This window comes from Abramis brama (genome assembly GCF_963993115.1).
Source record: "Abramis brama genome assembly, chromosome: 5".
Lineage (NCBI taxonomy): Eukaryota > Metazoa > Chordata > Actinopteri > Cypriniformes > Leuciscidae > Abramis > Abramis brama.
In genome coordinates, this window is record NC_139967.1 from 43,658,751 (window position 1) to 43,685,481 (window position 26,731).

Consider the following 26,731-nt stretch of genomic DNA (forward strand, 5'->3'; position numbering starts at 1 on the left):
TTCTTAAGGGGGCATCTTCCCCCAGTGTTACCCTATTTATTGTGTTCACTTGCACTCAATTTTTTATTTTTTTTAATTATAGTTGTACTTGATTCTGATTGGGTGGGCAAACAAACTTTTGTGTATTTGGACTTTTAACGTTGTTCTGTAGTTACTGAGATATAGCCTAGCCTTTGCCCCATCTAGCCCTGGTCTCCAATATGACGCTGCATGACAAAAACTATAATGTTTGATGATAGCTTGCATCGTTTCCCTTGACTTCATTTCCATCTCCCCAGTATGTTTGGTGTTTTTTCTCGATTGGTCGTTGGGTGGCGCGTTGCTCTGTGTGCGCAGAGCGTTTCGGGTGTTCGGGAAAGTGTCATCGGCACGCACAGCTCAACTCTTTACAGACAGACAAACTTTCACTGCCGATACGAGCGCTTCGCCGCTGCTGCCTCTACTCCATATCCAGACGCGAGTGAGCGACACCCGCGACAGTCTGCTATGAGAAAATGTCCGTGAATGATGTATACGTGTTCCGGCCGTTCAAACTCATCGCTCTTCTCTGCGTGTTTCTCGCACTTTGCCTGGACATTGTCGCGCTGCTGAGCCCCGCGTGGGTGACGGCGGATGGATACGCGCTGTCGCTATGGGAGTCATGCAGGGAGATCGACACCGACTGGAACTGCATCTCCACCCTCAAGTCTGGTCAGTGCCCTTACCAATGTTTTCAAGGAGAGAAATGCATGCTGTTATAAATAAATATGGGGTTGTGTATAGCCCCATTATAACTATTATTATAGTTATTCTAACTATAGGCTACAATTACTGCTGATGTGTTCAAGCTGTAAACATTGTATTTACGCCCACGGAAGAGCCCGTTGTCAAACAAACAAAAAATAAATAAATAAACAAACTTCGAATGTAACAATTATTGATTGATTGTTGCATCAGTGGCAATTGACGTCATACATCGCATTTTATAGGCTAACCATGGTTTGCTTTGTTTGTCTGCACGTGAACACTTAACCACATAGACTAGAATGGTTAAAATTAGCGGAGAAAACATCAAAGTCTCCTAATGTGTCCAAAACAAGCCCATATGTGGTGATCCGCCGTTTCACTTGAAAATAACAACACTGTCGCAATTTGATATGAAAAATGTGCGGAATTTACGGTGGTGCACGTCACAGATGACTTGATCAAACAATGGGTCATTGTTAGTCGACTCAGTTTGTCTATTTTAAACACCTAGCGGCAGTAGGTTAGTTCATTTGCTTTTTTAATCTCTTGAGCCCAAAATCAAATCATAACCGAGCTCAACAATAATCTGGAAAAGACAGATGTTCAGGCATCCCTTTACACCCTTCTGTTGCTCGAGTTTATCCTCATGTTGATAAGCAATTATAGGCTATTCACCATCTGGGAGGTTTCGCGTCGACTCTCGTGGGCTTTGTAATGGGGTGGGCGTGTTCCTCACCATTGTTGTCTAGCTGGCAGGAATGTCTTTGTTTTCATGCTCTTTGGGGGGACGTTTTTTTTGTAAACCAAATACAGCATGATGTGCTAGCCTACAATAATGCATTAGTCCACGGAAGTATAAAAAAGGAATGGAATTTTCTGATCATTCCCCCTAATGTGGTTTCAATCTATGACCTTTTTGGTCACCGTGATTTTTCCAAGACATGTTCCTGTATCAACATATTTTGTGGATCCTGGAACAACATTCCTGTCTGAAACTTTAGTCTTAACCATATCCCTACCCCGTTATCCCTACAATCAGAGGGAAATTATAGATGAATAACACTGATGTGGAAGCACCTAACCGTGGTTATAAGCCTAAACTTGACATAAACTTTAAACTTGTCCCTCAGATCTGATTGGTTGATTAGAATGTTGATCCAGGATCATGTGGTACTTATAACACAAAAGAAGACTGCTGGTTTCTTTTCCATGTATTTATAATGAATGTAATACAAGAACACCACAAAAGTGTTTATTTTGACTTCTGTGGTATATTTTAAGTCTTTCGAAGACCAGGCCATTATTTACTGAAGACCTTTACATTCTCCTTAGCAAGTTAATGAGAAAAGTAGTGCATGATTCATGAAGGAAGTGTTCTTTTGAGTTCATTCCATTGTATCATTTTGTCCAGTTCATAAACCCGGTCTGAATAATTCATTCAGAAATCAGACTAATCTGGATCCAGTTCCTCGACTTAATAGTGGCTAACACTGGAAGGGGATATAATCAGTAGGATAACGATGCAAATTTCAGTCTGTTCCTGTCTGGTCTTTAGGAAATTTTGCAGGAACTGCAAGCTGTACTGCTGCTGCATCCTTAATTCAAAGTTTAAATGTTCCCCATTCACTGTAATTGCAAAGAAATTGCACAGTCTTCAGAATTTTGAACTGCTCATTGAAGAACAAAGTCATACAGGTTTGGAATGACATCAGGATGAGTAAATGACAGAATTCTCTTATTTCAGACCTACTCACGTCACACCAAGTGACAATTTCCAGTGAACCAGATCTTAAATTGAATTCCATTCCAGACCACATCAGTGTTGAGAATACATTTGCAAGCCTTATAGAAAAAGACAGAAACTTTAAGACACAGGGTTTCTTCTTGTTTTCTGTGCCGCTTTGCTGCAGTTTGGTCCCTGGCATGTCTTGAAACAGTTCTTTGGTGCATTCCCTCTCTTATGTTCCCTCTGTCTGGCTCTCTTGTTGTCCTTCTGGCATACACTGCTGAGAAAGATGGCAATCTCTGAAGAATCCCAGGGCAGTTTCTGATGTTAATGAGCCTACAGCCGGCTCCTCACAGGGAATGGAGTCTGGAAGAGAACCCTAGAGATGCTTTCTGTGGGATTATGGCTATATTGATGTATAGTCCGTATTTCTCTCTGTCTTCGTCATCTTTTATCATAGCCTATCTCTCTGTACAGATCTGTCCTAAGGGGAAGCTTGAGGAGACACTCTTAAAATTAGACTGGAAGGGGTTTTTGCATGCTTTGTGGGACAGAGATAAGAGGATTTCTTGCGAGAAAGACACACACACATAGTTGATGCTTTTGTAAGGATTGTCTTTAATGTCAAACCCGTTTGCAACCCATTTTAGTTTTGCAATGTTGTATTTGTGATTGAAACTTTAGATTTGAAGGGTGAATAAAATGAATGCAGACAAGATTTTAATTCATCAGAAATTGTTGGATTGTGAAATGTAACCATCACACACCAGAATAGAGCCAGAATAAGCCACATAAAATGCAGATTTGCTTTAATAGTGCAATGACTAAATAGCTTATGTGGCTGTTGATTAACTGAATTGTGCCTAATTCGAGGATACACACCTGTTTCTTACTTTGTCTCCGTTGAGATTCATTCATGTAGGTCAGTTCATGTTCTCTTTTAACTTAGTGTGGTGACCCCTACCACTCGAACCCATGGGCACATTCACGAAACAGAATGCTCTGGAAAAAACTTGAATTGAAATAGAACAGATGGGCAGTGGGTCCAAAAGCCTGAGACCACTACAAATGCTTCTAGTCTCAATTGTAGACAATGACTTAAATACATCTCTTTTATGATAAGCATGTTTTAATGTCTTGACTGTCAGGATATAATGTATTTTTTTTTTAATGAAAACTTGAAAAGTAGTTTAGCATAATCCTCATAAAAAAAGTTTCACTGCTTATTAATTTTTGAAAAACTTACTAGGGTTTGGAATCTAAAATCGGAATTGCTAAAACTCAGACGATAACCAACCCTACCACCAACGTTTGTATCCTAAATCAGTCATGTCATACAAATAAAATCATGTGGTACAAACAAACATGCATAAAAAAAACATAAAACAGGAAATTATATCATTGAGAGGACCCCTGGAGATGGTCAAGATGAGTAAATATCAAATAATCAGATAATTTGACCTTTTTATGACAAAGCAAGTTTTGTTTGTAAAATGTCATAAATAGTGCCTCATGATCATGAATTTTGTGCTGATGATTAGTTTCAATATAAATAATTGTTCCTAACGATTACATTTTTTTTTTTTAGGGCTGTCAAAATTTTTTTTTTTCAGTTTAACATCTTACATTTTTTACGCAAATAACGCAGCATCCACTATTTTTCCCGGTATCCTTTGGCTAATGTAACAGTATCACTATCTGTATGGTCCAGAAAGGGAATGGTCCAAATGTCGGCCTATCCTATGATTCACCAATCATTAATTCAACTGATTTTAAACCATCCAAGTGCGATAAGACACAAAAGAGAACTCAATTCGGTCTTTGCGTACACGCACCCGAAACGTCCACGTAGAAAGACACTTCTCAGAAAGCATGCCAGAACACATTATATCGCTGCAAAGGTTTTTCAAACTTCTTTTTACCCCTAAACGAAGAACGAAAAATAACTTTGCTGTGAATCTATTTTTTTAAATGTCCTATTCACAATTATTTTCCTTCACAATTATTGCATTAATTTAAGGCACATGATGTAATGACCAGATGTAAACCTGACTCCCCTTGACCACTTCCTACAATACGTTAATGCCAGGTGTAAACAAGGTCCTTGTGTGTCAATGAAAGCAAGGAAGTCTGATCTTTAGTAGAAAGAGGTTCACATGTTAGTCACACATTTGCTTACATCTGATGAATGACGAAAGTACTGCAGAATCCTATTACTTTACGTAATAACTTTTCTTTGTTTAACAATTTGTTTAAAATAATTTATTTACTTAAGTTTTATTTTTAAATCCCAGATTTTTAGTCTCAGATTTTTGGATCCCTCTGTATGTGATTTAATTCTGAAGTGTGTGATTTTACTGAATTAATATGCGCTCATGCAGGGGTAAGTGAAAGAGGCAATCCTGCATTATATTCTAACAATCTCGAGGATTTGATTGGGGTACGACTTGCTCTGAGTCTTTCCGAACAGGATTAGGTTTAGTCACAGTGCGGTTTAGTTCTGGATCAGACTTTGTGGACTGAACTTAATCTGTGTTCTGGAAACTGTAACAAACTAACACAGTCTGATTATAATCAAATTATGATATTCCAAATCAGACAGCTAGTATATCAGTCCTTAACAGATATAATTGATAGTCCAGTTTCTGAAAATTTCTAACTACATAGTAAGGTTTTATTTTAATAGTTACACCCCATTCTTTGTCATCATTTACTTGCCGTTGTCAACTTCAGTTCCATAAGACTTTCTCTCTTCCATGAAACAGATGACCAGGTATGAATATGCTATTTGAGAGCTACAGTGACCTATTGATTTTTTCCCACTAAGTAATAGATAAGTATCAATAACACAAAGTCATTAAAACAAACATGATCACATAATGCTTAAAATATCTGAATTTGTTTTGTAGAAAAGTGCAGCATGAACATGCTTCAAAATATGTGTTTTCATGTTCCACTTAAGAAAAACATATGGTCTGGAATCATATGGTGGTGTGTAAATAATTCTTTGGTGGAACTATTTCCTTAATTTATTGTTACTGCTCACTATTCTGCATCAAACTCACACTCATCTCAATTAAAAGGTGCTCTAAGCGATGTTGGGTGATGTCACTTCTTGTTGACATTCGAAGTATTGTCAAACAAAACGGAGGCTAGCTCGACCCCCCCCCCCCCCCCCCCCTCCTCATCCCGTCCCCTCCCCCTCCCTTCCATGCTTCCTGAAACAGTCATGAACCATTTAGAAAAAACAAACTGGATTTACCCAAGTGTCCTTCAAAAACAGAGCCACCCGAAAGTCGGATTGGAAGCCCTTCTGCCAGCGGAGTTCTCGCCACCTTTTGAACGCTTTTCTGATGTAAATTCGGGACTTCGTGTTCCTTCTCCTTTTCGCTATTCTTTGTTATTTGTTCATCGGAACGTCATCTCTTTGGTCGTGTGTCGGCCATATCAAAATTCTCAAGAATATACAATTTTAACGTTAGTCGTTGTTGGGACAACTCTCCTCTAGCTAACTTCCCTCTTCATGCTTCTCTCTCCTCCTCTCCCCACACCCCCCCTTCATGTGCACGCGCTCTAACCCCCCAACCCCCACCCCCAAATCATTCTTGACGGTTATTGGCTGGAACACTGTTTGTTATGTTTCGTGGTCCAGGCTGGGCCAGTTTGTTTTTGTTGCCGTTTGTGGAGCCTGGACTGTCTACAGAGACCGCATTTTTTTACAGTGTGTTCAGGGGACAGGCAGCTAGTGGATAGTGAGGAGATGTTTGCTGAATGTGACAAAAAATGTTTTGGCCTAAAAAATGTGTGACATTGCTTAGAGCACCTTTAAAGGCACAATATGTAACTTTTTTGCTTTAAAAATAGCAAAAATCACTATATCTATGTTATATATTTTTTTTAGTTGTGTACTTACATTATCCCGACTGTCTCCAACAACTTTCAAACCAGGAGAAATTTGTAATTTAATTCGAGAAACGTCCCGTTTCTTTATTTCCGTTTTGTCGCCACCAATGGCGTCATATCCGCGTTGTCCCTGGTTTCCGCTCGTGCTGCCATGGCAACCAGAGCCGTCTGATAGTAACCAAAGCGACTGACGCGGACAACTTTGTAGTTCGCAATGTCTATCTGCACGCTGTTGTTGTTTCGTTCAAACATTATGGACCTTGGCAAGCAGACTTTGGATAAAAAAAGGAGAACTAAAACGAGAATCAATATCAGCGCGGTGTTTTCGAGATGCTGAGAGCTCCCATGGACAGTATATAAACGAGAGCTCCACGTCCGAGACTTCGACTGCTCCTACATGTACTTTATTAAACAGGTGAGCACATTTACATAAAACTAATCAATGTTTTATAGTTCAACAATGATAAAATGTCAGAATATGATCTGTATATTATTCTAATGTTGATCTAGTTTACTGCTAGTCTCATACAGACAGACTAACACATACATTTAAACACATTCAAATGCAGTTTAGTGTGCTAGTGTAATGACCAAGTGAAACAGTGCTGCGTTACCTCACAAGTTTAATTTGTCTAATAAACTGACCTGTGAGTAGTAATTCTGCATGTAGTTCGGTAGAATGAAATGTCCATATTCCTTTTATATCCGAGGGACTCGCGTCGCATGTGGAGCTGATAGCTGTCTCTTAGCAATCCCGAACTGCTTTATATCACAGTCATGATAAAAACATCGATGTATTCAGTCATCCATAAACATTATTAGATCGGTCGGCTTGACGTTGACGACAAGATCCATAATTCTTAGCAAATGTTGCGTCATCAATCTACGCCTTTGTTATTGTAAATAGCGACCCCTAGTGGCGAAAAATGCTATACTGTACTTTTAAATGAAGGGACTCCAAAGCCAGACAGCTGATTTTTACTTATTGAATATAAATGATGAACTACTATATTTAAAGATCTAATATAAAGACCAAAGTAAAGTTTTGTTGCAAAGTTGATCTGTTACTTGTCCACCAGTAAGAAGAGCTGGGTGGCGCTCATGTAGAAGGCATTTCAAAACTTGCTTTCACTCTGGTTCTTTTCCATTTTACATGTTGTTTTTAGAGAACAGGGCGCAATGCATAATCAATGACATAGATACCCTGGGAAAACCCTTGTGTCTTTTTTGTCTCACACTGATGATTGGCTGTTGTGACGGATGGTGCTTGTGTAACGGGTTATATTGAGCTCACTGCTCTTTTTTGGCACAACTCATTAAAAAAACAACACCCAGGAGGACACAAATGAATAAAGTGCTTAGAGGTATCAGAGAGTGTGTGTGTTTGAGGTAAAGTGTATGTAGGTGCATGTGTTTGTGTGTGAGTGAGAACCCCTGGGAGATTATTGTAAAAGGATCAAATTAAGGGCTAATTTACTCTGAGTGCCTTTCTTGTCTTATTTGGGGCAAGAGAAGTGGGATTAGACTTGAGAGGAATTATGAAAAAACTATTGAATAGAATGTGTGTGAGAGAGAACGGTGGCATAAGCTTTATGCCTAGTGATAAAACATTTCACCAGTGTGTTATACCAAATCAGAAATCCAGCATTCTCACAGTAACTGTCCAGCATGCTAAAAACAACTTGTGCTTAACAGCAGAAAGCAGTCTGTTGCATGTATTAGTTTGTGCTGTCTGTTCAGTAAAAAAAAAGAAAAAGTTCTCTGAATTTCAACCCGCTTTGTATTGTTACAATGTCAGTACGGTAGTATATCTAAATTAACATAGTTTACTTTTTCTTTATGTTACCTGGACAGAGAAATTCCAGTTTATTTGTCAGCAAAAGTCCACCGGATGATGCAAAATGTGACTGCTTAAGGGATTTTGTGAAAACACATAGTTAGTTTAAAATGGAAACTACAAACACAGAGTTTTTTTTTGATTTTCCGTTGCAGTGTTCTCATCATGTTTCCTATACTTTGCTGCCGTTAGCCCAACGCGGTGGATCCTTCACTAGAAAACAAGTCGGCACCATTGTGACTAAAAGTTTGATAAGAAATATTTCCTACTCCTTCAATGTATTTGACTCTGGTCAAGCTTATCCAATAGGAGCAGACTGGGAGTGGCCTTGGGCAGCAACATACCCAGTGCATTATGGGTGTGGAAGTTTTTCTTTTTTCTCTAGTCAGATTGTAATAATTAAAAAAAAAATGCCTTTCTGTCGCATAAGCAGCCAGGTTTTATTGAAAATGACATTTTTTCCAGCAAAGAATTGCCCGTTTAAGAAGTAATAGACAGATTGCTCATATTAATCCAATTTAATCACATTTTTGTATTTATAATTTGCGGAGATTATGACTGACCAAGTAAGGTAGGATCTGGAGCTACTTTACCAGTTCACATGTGTGTTTCATCTTGATCATTAACCTTTTAATCAGTATGGAGATGTTTTCTTAAAATGTTCATGCCTTGTGTCTGTTGTATACCCAGAAGAAGGCCCTCAATCCGAAATGCGTTGGTAATTTTTAGAATTGATTATGACAGATCAAAGCTTTAAGTAGACATTACAAAGAGTGACTTTAGAATTCAGCATATTGTTTTATTTCCATATCACTAATCTCGAGTACACAGCACTCCATTTTGCACACAGGATCCATTCTTATATTCTGTCTGCAATGCATTTTAATTCCTTTCTTGCTAGTCTATATGCAGACATCTTTGGCATGTGAGTTTAAAAGGCATGTTAAAAACGTGACCTCTGCATTCTGTTCTAATTCCATTGCACTAGCGAACTCATGAGACTGTCATGGATAGATTATAGCCTTATGACTGAGGTTCAAGGCACCAGCCCTCCTCTTATTGCCCCATACATGGATTCTGTGAGTAAAAAAGAAAGCAAAAGAGATCTTATACCTTATGATTGTAATCTCAAAACCTGAATAAGAACTTCAGTGTTTCACAATTGCAAATAATTTCAACTTTAAAAAATATTAAAATATATGTAGGTCTGCAGTGCCTTAAATGTGAAAAAATATCCAAACAATACATACATTTACACATATAACAAATATGGTCACAATTACAAAAATGAATCTAATTGCATCACTAACAAAATGAGTTCAGAAGCCACATTCGTGCAGAGGAAGTGCCTTGGACAAATAACATTTATCATTTTGTCAGTGCAGTTACTGGCACACATTCAATGCACCATTTGTCTATCATTATCACTTTTACTTTCGCAGTACTTTTTCTTTGGCTGTCAGGTTACTACAGGGCTCACTTCTCCAGGCCCCTGGCAGTCATCGGCCCCGGGGCATTGGCCCCATTAATCCAGCCAAAATGCGTTTTTGCTACTATGGCAAAATGTAACAACATAGCAGCTTGGCATTAATTTTAAATGTGCGGTCACGGGTATTTGTTGCATTTATCTTGGTTTTACAGTGCTACAATCAATTGAACTCTCACTTTAAATGGACTTTAAATGGGATCTGTAGGCTTTTGTGAAAAAGCTGCCTAAATGTGAAATTGCCTTTGTCCAGCAATGTCAACATATTTAATTAGTTGTAATGCTTGTCCTACACCTACAAAGGTGAAGAACATTTTCAGTGCCTCTTCATTCACATGGGTGTTAAATGAGTGTTTGGGGGGGAGGATGGAACGTTGCCATTTGGCAGATAGAAGCAGGTGTAAATATAATGTCATTTCCTCCCATCTGTTTGCTTAACGGCCTCTGTGGGGTTAGAGATGTTTAGATTGTTTGACCTATGAAACTATTCACATCAAATCTGAACAAAGGTAAATCATACTTCAGTCTTTCACACACAATATGATTCAGTGGTTAATCACCAAGCACATGTTCACAGTCAATCCAGAAGAGTCCTTTGCTTCCATTTAATGGATTTTTGCTTTGAAAATTTGCACTCAGTGTGAAAATGCTCACGCTTGTCCATAATGACAGTGAACAGCGACCTTCTTCATGTGTTTATGATGTTCATGAAAGAGTGCGTAAGAACAACAGTAGGCCATCACACTGGTTGATTCAGGAAAAGCTGATGAGCGCACTATTTTGAGAAATCAAAATTAAGAAAAATGTGCTTAATAATTAAATTTAAGGTTTGCCCTCAAAACACTTTGTATTTATTGCATGTTGAGACTGGGTGCAAGTGCAGACAGGACATTTTTAGTTTTTTGTGTTACATTTCTCCATTTGTAGTTCGAATTAATTTTTATGTTTGGATGATGAAATATCTCTTTAACTCTTATAATAGACAGTTATGACTTGCAGTTGTAAATGATTTCTTAACCAATGATTTTCTGTGTCCTTCTCTTTCAGACTGGCAAATAGCGACGCTGATATTGTTGTTAGCCGGGGCATCTGTGACATTAGTGGCATTTCTTATCGCTCTGATCTCTTTGTGTAAAGGCACACACAGAAGGCACTATCGTATGGTTGCAGTGTTCCTCTTCTCAGCAGGTAAGACTCCCACATTTACATCTTGCTGGATAATAATGACTTTGGTCACAAGACTTTAGCAGGAGAACTCTGGGAATGTGACCCTTGACCTCTAATCCCACGTTGACACCTGGCATAACATCGAATGAGCAAGTGGATACTGCTAAGCACAAGCAGAACACAAAACATTTATAGTGTAAATGCCATTGGGTCCTGTTGGTCATACCTGAGGATTTTAGATAACTTTAGTCAGAAATTTCCTCAGCTTGTTTGTCTCTCTCTTGCCCACACACCAGAGGTGAGAGCAGTTCACACATGTAAGTCACGAGTAAGTCTCACGTCCCTGCCATCAAGTCTAAATCCGCAGTGCACACACATTAAGCATATCAAGTCAGTGGCTCAAACCAAGCAAGTCAAGTCAAGTCAAGTCAAGTCACAGTACCAAATAACAGAAACATATAGTTTATATTTACCTATATTTGACCTACTTATTTTCCCTCAGAAATTAACTTTTTTAATTATACACTTCTAAAATTTAAATTCTGAATTATTATAAAAAAATTATAAGAAGAAAAATGTTGAAGGTAAAAACAGTTTTTTTGCACAAGTGTGATGCATAAACATTAATTATATTAGTGTAACAAAGTTCGTTATTGTAGGAAGAAGGAGGCAGGAACCGGTGAACATTCACACATATTTTATTAAAATAAATAAATCCAAAAACGAAAGTAAAGATGGCAGTCCCTCACGGTCGACTGCCACCACACATAATAAAACAAAACATTAAATAAAATAGTCCAGGCCTGGCCTCTCTCAATCTCCACTGTCGTCGCTCCTCCTTTATGCTTCCGCTCCTCCGTGAGAGATACGAGACTGGTGCGTCTCACAGGTGTCGCTCACTAGCAGTCACACCACCGGCCTCGTGCCGTTCTTCCACGGCCCTCTGCCTCGTCCTGCCCGCCACAATTAGTTTTATAGTAAATCGATGTTGGACGGAAACCTTGAATCTCCAGATTTTTTTTTTTTCCTTCTTAAAGCATTACAATTGGTCGCCCTTTTCGTCTGTCTGTGGGTTTTGTAAATATTTAACCAATGAAAAGTATTAAAAAGAGCATGTAACTGAACCTTTTTACTGCATTGGCTTCTCAAACTGTCGGTCAGACCTCATCAGACCTCAACTCCACACACCTCTATCGTGAATGAAGTGCCGCACGCATTTTGTAGCGTCTCTGCTTGTTTGCAATGCAAGAGTAAATGAACTGTTTCTTTGAATAAGTACAGAATTTTCTTTATTTAAGAAACACTCTCTCTCTCACTCTCTCTCTCTCTCTCTCTCTCTCTCTCTCTCTCTCTCTCTATATATATATATATATATATATATATATATTAAGGGCCGATATTTGCTCTCTTAAATTGAATTCCAGGGTCTTTTTTTTTTTTTTTACAATTATTGTGTATTTTTGTGCTTTTCCTCAAACAAAACAGTTTTTGAAAATCCACAGGAAATATGTTCTCATACAAACTATAAATGCTACATTTTATATTTGCGTCCAGTTGGGTTCCAAAATAATTGCTGTCAGGTCACACTCGGATCTCATTTTATCGGGTCTGTCTCGGGTTGGGGTTTTCTTTAAAAAAATAATAATTTGTGCATGTTGTTTCGGTAAGTGGTTTGGGTACAGACCAAATCACAATCCAATTTCACTGTCTGGAAAACGACAGCATGAACATTCTGCACAATATATCCTTGGAATATATGTTCCATGGAAGAAAGTTCTGTCAGAGACAGAGTAAATGATGACAGAATGTTAATTTGTTTGATGAATTATTTATTTAAGCATGTATTTTAGCAATTACAAGGGCAGTACATAATCTGAGGGTTAAAGAAAGGTAGGATGTGAGAGAAATTCCTTCCTCTCTCTGTTTTTCCCACCAACCATTGTTTAACGCATGAAAAACTGTGTTCCCTCACCAAAAGCCACCCTCTCCCCTCCTCTCTTTTCCCAGAATCTGCCGTTCTCTCAGTTAGCTCTGGGTGGATTCTGGCAGTGTGAGGATTATCCTTATATGAGAGTGCAGGGAAAAGATAGAGAGAGAATAGGGAGGTTAAGGATTTTAAAAGCTGCTTCTGATGTGCCTTGAGCAATGTCTCCAGTGGCTTTGACTTCTAATGCCAGAAAATTACCTTCAGAAACAGCCGACTCTACATCAAATAAAATATGCTCTAAATGAGAGCGCCAGCTCCCATGAAACCCTCACAAGCTATTATATCAGTTGCACTTCAGGAATGCATGTTCCATGTGAGAAATCACATGCTGTTCCAGAACCTCCGTTAGTTTAATCGTAACAATGGGGTAATGGCACAGGGGCAGAGGACATAGCAATCTGATCTGAGGTCAGCACCCTGTTCACAATTTTTCTGTGCGTGAGAAAATGGATGTGTGGCGTGAGAGCGTGTGAAAAGTGTCAATTGCGTGAGTCTAACGCTCAATGCGTGAGAGTTGGCAGCCCTGCTGTTATACTCGCTAGAGCACCAACAGAGTACAAAATTAATTTATTGCCCCGCAAAAACCACAACAACAACAAAAAAAACCCTTTAAGGTCATTAATAATTCATACCAGCAATGAAATTAAGTATTTCATTAAAAATATTTTTACCCAAGGTTACACTGTATTTTGATGGTTGACTTAAGACATTCTACTAACTACAAGTAACTTTGCAACTACATGTCAACTAACTCTCATTAAACTGTTAGGGTTAAGAGGCGGTCAAACTACACTTTTACTTACATAGTTACTTATAGTTAGTAGAAAATCTAAAGTGGATCATCGAAAGAAAGTGCTAAAAAAAAAAAAAAAAAAAAATTAGTTAACAAAATAATGTAACTAATAGTTTCAGTAGCGCTTTATTTCCATGGTCCAACCTGAACTAACCTGTCGTCTCTAACTGAGATCCTGAATTTGGATTCTCTGCTTGCTAAATATTGCTCTAATGATTATTTGCATCATCTGATAGTTGTACTTTTTAAATTTGTTCTCCCTTAAAATGGCTTTAGTGTAGTAGCATAGCTAAAAGCTTGACTGTAAGTTTTCAGTAGTAGCTTGAGAAAATAAAGTTTTAAAGTAGCCTATATTACTCAACACTGGTTTTAAGCATGGCTGATAATGCAATTGCTGAAAATGTTATCCACCAACTGGCAAGTAACATTTTATGTATTCGCTGTTTTATTTACTCTCATTTGGAAGTTCTCATTTCGCTCTTGGCAAGTATTCATTTTGGACCAGGAGTACAGCTGTTCTCAGTGGTGCCAAACTCAGTTTACACATGCATTAGTGTTTGAAAAAGCTGAGGAAAAAAATCTGCTTTCTACTTGCCAACAGTCTTTTGACATTACGTAAGACATATTTCCTCTTATGTAAGACAGTTCTCCTCATTGGTGTACGTAACGCTGTCTAGGAAAACAGAGTTTATGAAGGCATAGAGAGAATAGATGGAAAGATGAATTTAGTTATTTCAGTCCGACGAGAATAGAGTATACTCTTAAAAATAAAAGTTCGAAAAGAGGGTTTTTGCACCGATGCCATAGAACCATTTTTGGTTCCCCAAAGAACCTTTCAGTGGACAGCTCTTAAAATAACTGTTTTTCTTAATGTTAAGAAAATTTTAAAAATCTAAAAGAACCCTTTTCCACCATAAAGAACATTTTGTGGAATGGAAAGGTTTCATAGATGTTTAAGGTTCTTCTTGGAACCATCAATGCCATTAAATAACTTTATTTTTAAGAGTGAAGAATGAATCTGCCTGTATGGCGATTTGATACATTGTTTACTCCTGCTGTCCTGTCAACTTTTCCATGTCTCTCTCTCATACTCCCCATCTCCTAACTTGTTGAAGTCGACTAGTGCAGTGATTTTCAATCCTGGTCCTGGGGACCCACCTCTCTGCACATTTTGTCAGCCTTAAAGGGTTAGTTCACCCAAAAATGAAAATTAGCCCATAATTTACTCACCCTCAATTCATCCTAGGTGTACAGGACATTCTTCTTTCAGACAAATACAATCTGAGGTATATTAAAAAATGTCCTGGCTCTTCCAAGCTTTATAATGGGAGTGAATGGCTGGAGAAAATTTGAAGCCCAAAAAAGTGCATCCATCCATGATAACAGTTTTGTAAGAAATTTTATAACTTTTTATTCTAAAATAGCTTCCGCCAGATGACCGTACGCATACTAGGCAAGCCGACTTGCGCCACAAGAGTAACCCGTGACTCATGTATGACGTAGGATGTAGGAGAATTGTAAGCTTAGACGCCTCTCGTGGTTTAAACAAATAGGGCTGTGCAACAAACTGAAGCTCCTCTTCTATTATATAGAAATCCTCTGACATTTCTCTTCAAAATTGCTAATTCGCGACCAGTGTTTTGTTTTGCTCTTTCCCCTGAGCTTCCACGCGTCGGGTCAGGGGTTAGTCTTCCACCGTAAATAGATGCATACAGCCGTCTGTCGGAAGCTAGTGATTAAAGTTTATAGAGTTTTAAATATGGATATTTTTCTTACACAAATGCATGACTTCACTTCAGAAGGCCTTTATTAACCCCCTGGAGCCATATGGATTACTTTGATAATGGATGGATGCACTTTTTTGGGCTTCAAATTTTCTCCAGCCATTCACTCTCATTATAAAGCTTGGAAGAGCCAGGACATTTTTTAATATAACTCTGATTGTATTCGAGAAGAATGTCATATACACCTAGGATGGCTTCAGGGTGAGTAAATCTCATGGGCTGATTTTCATTTTTGGGTGAACATTTTTTAACCCAAAACTGAACGCATCAGAACCGTGTCTCCTTGCAGCAGATTTTTGTTTGTGTGTGTGACGCACGATTCCTGCGACTGTTTTAACTCTTTTGCACATTTTAGAAGCTCTTCTGAGTTCTCATCTGGTAAAAACCCCATCATTTATACACGCATACATTGAGCATGTTTAGCACATCACACAGCATTGTTTTGGATGATCGGTAAGCTTATCGTGTTGCTCAGGAGCTAATTACCCTCCTCCATCCCCAGCTCCTCTTGTTGAGTCAGGATTTGGCTAATTCGCGAATAATGGTCTACATTCAAATTATTGAGCATTAATGATATCTGCAATACATTCATGTTGGTTCTGTTCGGTTTGCCCTAAGGGGGGTTATTGCTGCTCTTATCCATGACAGGCTGCATGGATGCGCAGGGAGTTCTTTCCTAGAACAGAACCATACCACCAATCCAAACTTTATGCTAATTGTCAATCATTTTTGACGATAGTGGTCCTGACAAAAATGTGGAACTGTTTTCTTTTAGTTTGAAGTAAAATGCTAAACTGTCCATAATGAACACAGACAGTTTTCATTCACTGTATTGCATTAGAAAGTCAAAGGTTTTTAATATAACCTATTTTTCCCCAATTTTTGTGCCATGACTGTGGGGGTGAAAACATTTATGACGTAGCCATGCACATTTACCACACCGCCTCATTCTAGAGTTTAATGCGGAAGAGGGCACTAGCCTACAAGCCTCAGAAGGACTGGTATAGGCAGGACCTCTAACTGAGAAGCACCTTAAATGTACAGCGCGATGGACCCTAGGACCAGGGTTGAAAACCACGGGTCTTGTAGCCAGTGCACATGCTCAGACAGGACGAACAGTGATGCCTGTATGGAAAACGTGTAATCCCCATCTCAATGGTTTTCTGTATAAAGGCCAATTCACACTGCACCGGCAGACAGCAACAGACACTTCGTCAGGTTTGGTTGGATCAGTGTGTTACCCGTCAGCATCTGTCGGCTCTCTTTTTTTGCAAATCAAACATGTTGAATCACCGTTTGTTGGTCTTTGAATGTCTGAGAAGTGACGTACTGTAATGTGGTGACTGTCGGCATTGGTCTGCGTCTGTCGGTGCAGTGTAAATTGGCCTTTATACTGTAAATATAAAATACTTTAAGGCCAAAAAAAGATATGTATCTGCATTTATTAATTTTGTATAATTGTTTTTGAATATATTTTGAATGTAATTTATCTTGCTTGTCTAAAAGGAAGGAAGATATACACAATTGAAATAAAAATGTACTGTTTAAACACATAAAATGCATCAGAAAGTCAACATTTCCAGATGCGTTAAATATTTTACGCCTGGACAAGAAGTGTTTTCATTTGTCTCATTTCTGCTGTTTTTCATTCATGACTGTTCAGCATATTGTATCCTTTACTTTATTCACTCCACCCACACACTCATTTACTTACTACATGCCTAATTTACTTTCTCTTACACACAAAAGTATATCTGCTCTACAGTAGCTAAAACACACACACACACACACACACCAATGGGACCATACTGTAAGGTGTTACCGGCAAGGTTTTAGTATGCCTTCATGTGCTGTTCTGAATCTGAACGGGATAGATTTAGTTGTATCTGACCCAGACAAACATAACCATGATGCTTGTGTAAACAAATATTTATTGTTATACTTCTGTCCTGTTTATTTCTGTAAACTCTACTGGTGGGTCTACTGGTGATTTGAGCTGAATCATGGTCAGCTCCGCATCTTTTCACAGCATTTATTTTAGTTGGTGGTGTGCAATGACTTGTACATAAATTTCCTCTTCATTCATTGTGTAATCTCCCTTAAGATGAAGTCACAAGGCACTGTTGTTGAATAGAACATATCCCAGAACATTTTAGTCAGAACATTTGACTCACAAACCTTATCCCTTCCCTTTTTGGAAAAACAGGATGCTAATGAAACTGCGTATATTTCTGGAGGAATAACATCACGCATAGAGGAATGTGTCCCATAACAGTTTCGGCATTCCATGCATTTATGGGGGAAGTGAAGTTGGGCTTTAATATCCTGTTCTGATATAAAATGGGAGGTAAATATCCTCAAAAGCATGATACTGATCTCTCTGTTCCTTTTCCTGTGGTACTGCGTCAGTGGGTGGAAATGATATCCATTTAGATAACTGACATCCATGAATGAATTGAAACATACTGTTCTCTACAGGTCTTTTTAAAAGTTCACCCTTGTTATGAACAGGTTATGACCACATGATTTAAATAGTAATATAAGTACCATAGATTATGATGGTTTTTATTTGATTTGGGTTAACGTTTTCTTCAGACACTAGAATGAGTCTTACTAATTTTATTTGCAATTCAACTTCCCAACCTTGAAATTGTTTTACTTTCCCTTAACTGCTTTTCAAATGTTTTAACTGTATGTGACAACTGTTCCATGGCATGTATTTATTACAATCTCATTTATGTTCTATTAACTGTCTCCAACAAAACGTCAACCTTACAAATGTTGGAAAATCCATTAACTAGTTCTTCATTCTTATACTGCCTGGGGACTTATTAAAAACCCGCGCACCCTGATTGCTGGAAATATCATAAAGCCTGACAGTTGGATTGGAACTTGAATTTTTGTGTGTGTATCAGACAATGAATAAATTAGTCTGAGACCAAGACCTTTGGAATAGGATAGTTCCAGTTTGTTTGGCTTGGAATGTTGGAATGTCCACTCAACCCCTTCAAAGAATGTCAAAGTAATTTCTTATTAGAAACATGAAGACCATGTGTTTTTTTGTTACATTACAGTCTCCTATCTCAGCTTAATACGCAGAGTCTTTAAGTGAGCCAATTGCAGATTGATTCACTGAGTTTCTGTGGCGCTTTCAAGACATTACTCTAGGATGCATCTCCTGTTCAACAACGTAACTCACTGCTTAACCATCATAGTATGATTCATTTGTGGAGAAGTGCTAGTCAATGTTTTCCAAAAACCGTTGTTTGAACCACATTGGTTCAACAGTTTAAAGGGCACCTAAATGAACATAAATGTGTGTTGGCAGTGTGTGTACACAACCACCCTATAATGATAAAAATCCACCCAGTGCTTTTTTTACAATCCCCATAAATCATAAGCACTGTCTCAGAATGAGCTGTTCTCAGATTCGGGGTAATGCGACGTCACTTTGCACAGGCCCCTCCCACGACTGTTGATTGACACTGCAGTTTGAGCATAGACCCGCCCTGAGTGAGCTGGACACAGAGTCTGCCATTGTTTCGACGCTTGAGCAGCTGTAGACAAGAATGTCTCCTAAGCGATTGAGGTGTTTTGTTGTTGGATGTAAGAATGAACATAGCAGTCTTCATTTACTCTCGTTGTTACTCGAGGATGGCTCTGTACTGTTTGTGATCCAGCTTACGGTCTCCAGAGTGACAGGCCTAACGTTACTGACCACGGCAGAAATGAAAGTGAGAGCGCGCACTTTATCACAGCTCATCGAGTCATTTTACGGATATAAGGTTTACCGGTTTATTAAGCACCCACTGAAAAGGTGTGTATATATTTGTTTACTGTTAGTTGTAACGAGTGTTTTGTGTACTTCGCTGTGTATGTTGATGATAATGAAAGGGGGAGAGAGAGAGAGAGTTTATGGATAAGACTTTAATGCGCACTTCTTTTACTGTGTTTATTCAGCTCTTACAGAGATTCTCTGGAGTAAAACTAACGCTCATCTTTTGTGTGATATACAATAAACTTCACTGAACTCGTCAGTATATTTTGGTCATCATTCGGACAGGGTCTACTACAGCAGGCTTGTATTAATAGTGGATAAAAGCAGATGACAAGTAAGTTATAACCGTATAACCGTAATTAAACTAAACTATACCTCCATACAGCATATATTCTCTGGCTCTGTGTGCATTATTGTCCGACTCCGAGTCGAAATGAACACTGCAACTGAGAGTTTCTGTTCTGATATTATCAGATGAGATTGTCCTGGCTCTGAGCGCGAGCTCGTGAGGCTCCGCCCCCTGGGCTGGCAGCAGCAGTTCATTTGCATTTAAAGGGATACACACTAAAACAGCATGTTTTTCTGAGCTCCAAAAAATGACAATTTAAACATGCTGTAAAAAATTATCTGTTGGGTATTTTGAGCTAAAACTTCACATACATACTCTGGGGACATCAGAGACTTATTTTACATCTTGTGATAAGAGTCATAATAGGTGCCCTTTAAAACTGTCATTAATGATGTTGCACTGGTGCTGAAGTAATAACTTCGTACACACTTTATATTAAATGCCTTTTAATACTATGCACTAACATTTAAAGTAATCATTTGATACAATGACTAATTGTGTACATATATGTACAGTGAAATAAAAATGGTGTAGGATTTACTTTAAAGGTGCCTTATGTAAAAATTGAGGTAAAAATATCCAAAAAATGAGCTACATGCATCAAAAGAATGAGAAGAAATAAGGGCGATGATGTCATTAAAAAAATGTCAAGTTATAGTGCTGCAGAGATATCAACCTCAATTAGCATTAGCATTAATAGCCACGGCCCGACAGGTGTCGTAATACCAGTTTCGGCCATGGGAGGCGGTATGCCGGCAACATAACCACCAGCCAAACATGCAATACACGAATAACTCGCACGGCTTGTGGGCGTACTTGAACCTGATGTCAATCGTGTGGAAAGTAGCCTACAGCCCCACTACTACATTCAAATAAAATCTGATAAAAAAGGAACAGAACCAGAGTAAACATTGGCACTGCTTTCCATCGCTGGAGACAACTAATGGACATGAAAAAAATGAGGTTTGACTTCGAACTTGCAACATTTCGTTTGGATTGGTAAGTAAGATGCTGTTAGTATTTCGTTAGAAGTTTGTTTTATATGTTTGTGTAGATTTTCGGGAAGTTATAACATAGAAATGTATCGAAGGCTGTTCGATAAACGTATATAACGTTCATAAATACAGTATTGTAATATAGTACACATAGCACAATCTCTATTGCTCTTTTTTTCTTGCAAACTACGTGACCTATATTATGTATATTAAATGGCTTTCCTGAGGTAAATCTGACATAATTGTTCTCCAGCTGTGTTATTGACCTCTTCACGATGATAAAAAAACACTGATTGGTCGATATTATGTATGAGGAATACATTTTGGTAAGTCGTAGCCTAACGTTACTGTATCTTTCAGTGTTCGTGATTTTTTTACTATTAGCTAGTAGAGATGATCGGTTCACATGCGCTAGGGATCTGTCGTGTAACATTTACAAGCGCCAAAACGGTATTTAATTGACAGAATCTGAGAGCTGAGATTTTTTTATATCATAACTAACCTGCTCTGTCTAGTCTGTCGGTCTCCGTGTCCTCTTTGCTTCGCGATTTTTCTGTGCGTGAGAAAATTGATGTGTGGGGTGAGAGCGTGTGAAAAGTGTTTGCGTGTGTCTCACGGTTAATGCGTGAGAGTTGGAAGCTCTGGTTACGTTGGCGCTAGCTTGGTCAACATCAGCGAATGCTGTCTGTCAAATTAATGTAATTCAAACTAACAATAAAAATGTAATATGAACAAAACGAATATGAACATATTCACTGGTAAAGGTGAAGGGGAGTAGCTTGAAGATATTCATACTCTAGAGTAGACCAACTCACTTTCTGGAGGTATACTGCCCCCATCTGGTATGGAATGTGGAGTATGAATTTATTTATTTTTACACAAGGCACCTTTAAAACAATTTTCACTCAGAATTTTCTAGTAAATATCACAAGCAATTACAAAGAAACCGCAAATAATACATTGAAATAAATGTGAAATTTTGAAGTAGAAACATTGAAACAGAACTTTCTTATGAAACGTACTCCAATAATCTTAGAAATCTTATAATCAATATAGGCTAGTTTTATTTACAACTTTGAAAAAAAATAAAAAATTCACAATGTATTTAAATTGCACTATATATTTAAGAATTCCAGCATGTAATTACAAGTTTGTACACCTAATATAAAGTGGGAACTGCTAATTAATCAAGTATTAATTTCAGAGTATTATAACTCATTTATAGCAGAAAGCTGTTAATTTGGAGAAATTTGCACAAGAAAAAAATATGAGAAATTCCCATTTACGTGCACATTGTATGAGCTGTATGTACTCAGAGATGGACATTTTACTGTTTACGGATGTTTGTTGGAACTATGATTTTGGGGGAAATACTGAATCATTGACCTCTGTTGGCAATGCTGTAACTTGTGACCATAGTTGGCTAATGATGCTTTTTGGGAATGCAGCCCGACACAACAACATTGGCTCAATCTATAAATTTGGTTGAAGGGTGTCCTGTTTGGTCATGTTGCGCAGATGTGTGCAGATGTATCAAGCTATCTTACTTGTTGATTTTGAAAGCTGTGTGATTGGTTTTTGTTATAGTCTGTGGTTTTATTAGCATATTTATAACAAATTCATAGGAGCTCGACGGTATATTACTCAGCAGTCAGCAGCATCAAGAAGCTGTTTCAGTCTCGCACAGAGAAGCAGAGGAATGTGGAGACCCTGAGGGAATGAGCCCCTCTCTCTCTCTCTCTCTCTCTCTCTCTCTCTGTGTGTGTCAAGCTGGCAGGTCTTCTACACACACTGTGCCAGACCCTGTAGCATGCACAATTTCTCTCATTAATTTGTTGTTTACAGAGGGGGACTTGCTAACTCAAACAGGATTGCTTTGAGTTCTGTCCTCTGTTCATTTGATTGACATGATCTTCTCCAGTTGTAACTTTTCTGGCTGATTGCTTATTAGTGCTTCTATCTCTATCATTATTGCACATACTTAGGCATAGGCATTACACAAACCTCCAACCCAAAGAATCAGACGTTGACGTGGGTAATTTACTTATAGATTTATGCATTTGGGAGACATTTAAAACCAAAGCACCTTGCATTGCAATAACTAAATGTATTAATTAATAAATTAATTAAAATATGCATTCATATATTTGAGAATACATTAAAATCTGATTTGTGGTTCATACAGACAGGATTTGAATACACCTGTTTTATGATTATCATGTTTTTAATTTCTGACCTGAAAATTATTATTATTATTATTTGTTTTGTGGCATAAAGTAAAAAATGGCCGGGTGATGAAATCAAAATGGAGAGAAAAATTTCATTAAAAGAATTTTTTTATTTTTTTTATCATGTTGTCAAACTGCTTGAATGCCTAAATTCTTTTGAAAAACAGTAAATCAGTAATCTGGTGCAATAAACATGTAGTATGTGCAGAAAATAGAGAAGAATATAGAGCCCCCTGCACACCCTGAAGGTGTAAGTCTCTTAAAGTATTGGATAATTAGACATTTTTTATGACAAGGCAAGGTAATTTAAAGGTAATGTCAGGTTGTACAATGTCATGTGGTGGGTATTTGTGGAAAAATACTTTTTTCTTTAAATTACGTGCAGATGACTCTCTATCTCACTTGCACCAGATGCCCCAAAATTTATTAGCACCTCATACTTGCATTTGTTACAGAACAGAACTTTGTCTGACTTAACAAAAAAACTCTATCAAACACTTACAATTTTTTTTTTTTCTTACAGAATTGATTTTAAAATCCTGATATTGATTTTTAAATGTCTTCATGGTACTGCTTCTGCATACCTTAGCAATATGATTACTTAATATAATCCTGCTAGATCACTCGGGTCATCGAACGGCAACTTGCTTGTACCGAAAGCGGGAACTCAGCTCTGCTGTAAGGCATTTTGGCTAAGTAACTGCATTACTTGGCAAAATAATTGTTCATTGTGATTTTATCATTAATGAATTAAAATATTAAGGAGGATCTGTTATGCTTTTTTTAGATTTTCAACTGTCTTTAGTGTGTAATGTTGTTGTTTAAGGATGAAAAAAGTCTGCAAAGTCACAAAGCACTCCAAAGAAAGTTATTCTCTATATCAGTGTGCACTGTAACTCCCTGAAACACCTCCATTGTAGTCTTGAGTTTTCTTTCTGGAACGTACGTGTCACAATATCCCTCCTTTAAATAATTCCAGTCCGAGACATACACGAAAAAGTTGCGTTAGTAGTTTGTTGAAACTCGCGGTTATGGTAAGGTGCGTGACAAAGCGGATGACCAATCACAACCCACTGGTCCAGTTGACCAATCAGAGAACACTGCGCTTTTCAGAAGGAGGTTCTTCATAGATACAGGAGCTAAACCGTTACTGACGGACTGGGATGAGAGGTGCTGCAACAATCAACTATGTTAAAAAATGTTTTCTGAAACTTTAAGCATGAAAACATATTCTAGTAGACCCAAAAAATCAAGACTTTGAAAATGGGCATAACATGGCCTCTTAAATTGAACATTTGTGTATTTCATGTTACAGCTATTTTATAAAAGCAATAAGCCACACTACACAGTAATTTTACCATGATTAAGAGGTTTAGGCTCTGCTTCACATTAATCCTATCAACACCCTGTAACTGGCTTAAAATCACTGTTACACATAACTTCTTGTTACTTATCGCTGCGTTAAGTCGCGGTCACACTAGAGACTAATAACAAATAATAAATCCATGATGTAAAAATATACAATCTACTCCACTTACTGCTAAATCTTTTAATTCAGCTGAGAGGTCGTACCGTCACAACTTCCTGTGATACGAATTTGCAGGTTAGGGTTCACCAAACTTAAACTTTGGATTGCAAAAAACTCTCTGCAAAATTTACATGCGTATGAATGGAAGTCAATGGAATGAAAAAAGTAGTGTGACCACCCCTTTATGTATTTATTCTGATATGTTGTCTCTTTCTCTTGCAGTGGTCCTCCAGGCGTGTGCTCTGGTTCTCTACCCGATCAAATTCATTGATGGCAAAGTCTTGCAAACGTATCACGAGTTCAACTGGGGCTACGGGCTGGGCTGGGGCGCCACCATCTTCATGCTGGGAGGAGGAATCTTATTATGCCTTAGAACAGACATATATGAAGATGCCATGTACTAAGAGCTCCAATACATGATCATGCTCACTCAGTAGACTCAAACACTATATCTGTCAAAGCAAGCAAGTAACCAATCTCTATTACATACAGAACAGGATACCTACATGCAGCACACTCACAACACATACAAACGTTACAACTCAATGTCATGAGAATTCACAAATATCAAAACATCACCATGAATCTCCACTCCCTACACCTAACGCTTAGAGGGAAGAGACCATGTAAATTCATATGAATTTGCTACCAAATACTTGTCATGGGACTGTGTTGGCTGCTTCCCAATGCACATGCATATGCTATGCGTTGTTTGCATTTGTGTGCTCTTAAAAATCTATAGTTCCATGAAGCGCATTTAACATCCATGGAACCTTTCCATTCCACACAAGGTTCTTTATAGTTGAAGAGGGTTGTTTAGATTATTGAAGTATTCTTCACACTAAGAAAAAAAAGGTTCTTTTAAGATGGGTACTGAAAGGTTCTTTTGGGGATCCCAAAATGGTTCTGCAATGGCATCACTTTTGGAACATTTGGAACATTTAAGTGCTAAATTCTTCTTTCCACTTAACTTGTAGAATCATACATTTAAAAATGGCTATTGCTACTGCAACCTTGACAAATTTCTACAACTGAAACTCTGAAATGAGTCATCACAAACGCCTCTGTTTCCATTGTGCAGTTGGCGCTAATGCAAACTTGGACAATCCTTCACTCTTCAAAAGAAAGATTCTTTATTGGCATCACATTCATGGAACCTTTCCATTCCACAAAAGGTTCTTTATGATTCTTTTAAAATTGATTCTTTTAAAAACTGTTCACTGAAAGGTTCTTTGGGAACCAAAAATGGTTATTCTATGGCATCACTATAAAATCCCTTTTGAAACCTATATATTTAAGATTGTTGGTGCTAATTTTATACTGTTTTTAATGTACTGTGTTTTGGGACATAATAATCTAGGACAGATAGTATGTGAATTGGGATGCAGCCATTTACAAGTACACACAATCTAGCATATTACATATACAAGTACCAACACTCAGACGTATTAGTCAGTTGCTCATGTACAGTGTGAAGGCCTAAAATGAAAAATTTTAAACTGGACTGCAAGAATTCAGAGTGTTAACATTAAATGTCTTGATGGACATTTAAAGAAATGGGTTTGTGCAGCAGCAGCATGTCCATTTCAGCAGCATATCCCATGGACCTCCTTCCATAAGGAAGGAAAAGTAATGGAGCAAGTTCTCGAGGAATTGTTTTCTTTATGAAAAAGTATACAGTATATAGTTGCTTTTACCATTTTGTATATTTCTTGTGTTGCGCTATCTGTTAGAGAACATATCATCTTGTTAATGTATTTATAGTATTCAGATGTTTGGATTTAAAGGATATATATTTTATGTCATGTTGTTTGATATTTGCGTTTTTTTGAAATATTAAATAGATTTTGGGGAGAAGACCTTTTACCTGGGCTTTACAGCTCAAACATATCAGTTTCCTTTCTCAGTTTTAAAATAGAACAATAAAACATGCTGTTGAGAAAAAAAAAGCAGACTCAACTCTCAATTGACAATTTTTTTCATGTTAACATGTTGCTAAGCTAAGAACGCAATACACAAATATTGATTTATTAGATTCAACTTTTTAATACTAATTTTCTGTATTGAATGAAATGTAAACAGATTTAGTATCAACATTCACTGTCACACAATTAACATGATTACAGCTATCCAAAATAAATCAATGACAAGTTACTTTTTTGTAATAGTTACAATAGTTTAACAGCAGAATTACAGTCTAAGGTCACAAATACTGACAAAATGTTCTTGATTCCAGTTTCGGATTCAGAGTAGACCAATCTACAGTTTTATGTAATCATATGAATTGAGCGGTCTAGTTCAAATTTTCTGAAGAGACTCGATTGCATTTATATAGGACATATGACATAAAAAACAGCAGTGCTTCAAAGCTCATTTCCCTGCTAAATCAAGTGTGATAAACAATTCCATGGCAAAGGAAAGAAAAATAAATGCTAAATGTAGCA

The 26,731-nt window shown here is 37.7% G+C and overlaps 1 protein-coding gene across 1 annotated transcript; it reads left to right on the plus strand.

The window, feature by feature from the left end:
- The first annotated feature begins 309 nt into the window (after positions 1–309).
- LOC311083482 (transmembrane protein 47-like) lies at positions 310–26,144 on the plus strand. The gene is made up of 3 exons (XM_084115045.1): positions 310–690; positions 10,726–10,866; positions 24,510–26,144. The coding sequence occupies exons 1-3, from the start codon at positions 495–497 to the stop codon at positions 24,689–24,691; spliced, it is 519 nt and encodes a 172-aa protein (XP_083971171.1). The 5' UTR covers positions 310–494; the 3' UTR covers positions 24,692–26,144.
- Positions 26,145–26,731: the final 587 nt, after the last annotated feature.

What these genes read in the sequence shown, in the direction of transcription:
- LOC311083482 (XM_084115045.1), top strand. Translation starts at nt 495, where the DNA reads ATGTCCGTGAATGATGTATACGTGTTCCGGCCGTTCAAACTCATCGCT. An exon ending in CATCTCCACCCTCAAGTCTG is followed by an intron (nt 691 to 10,725) that starts GTCAGTGCCCTT and finishes CTTCTCTTTCAG; the next exon opens with ACTGGCAAATAGCGACGCTG. An exon ending in AGTGTTCCTCTTCTCAGCAG is followed by an intron (nt 10,867 to 24,509) that starts GTAAGACTCCCA and finishes TTTCTCTTGCAG; the next exon opens with TGGTCCTCCAGGCGTGTGCT.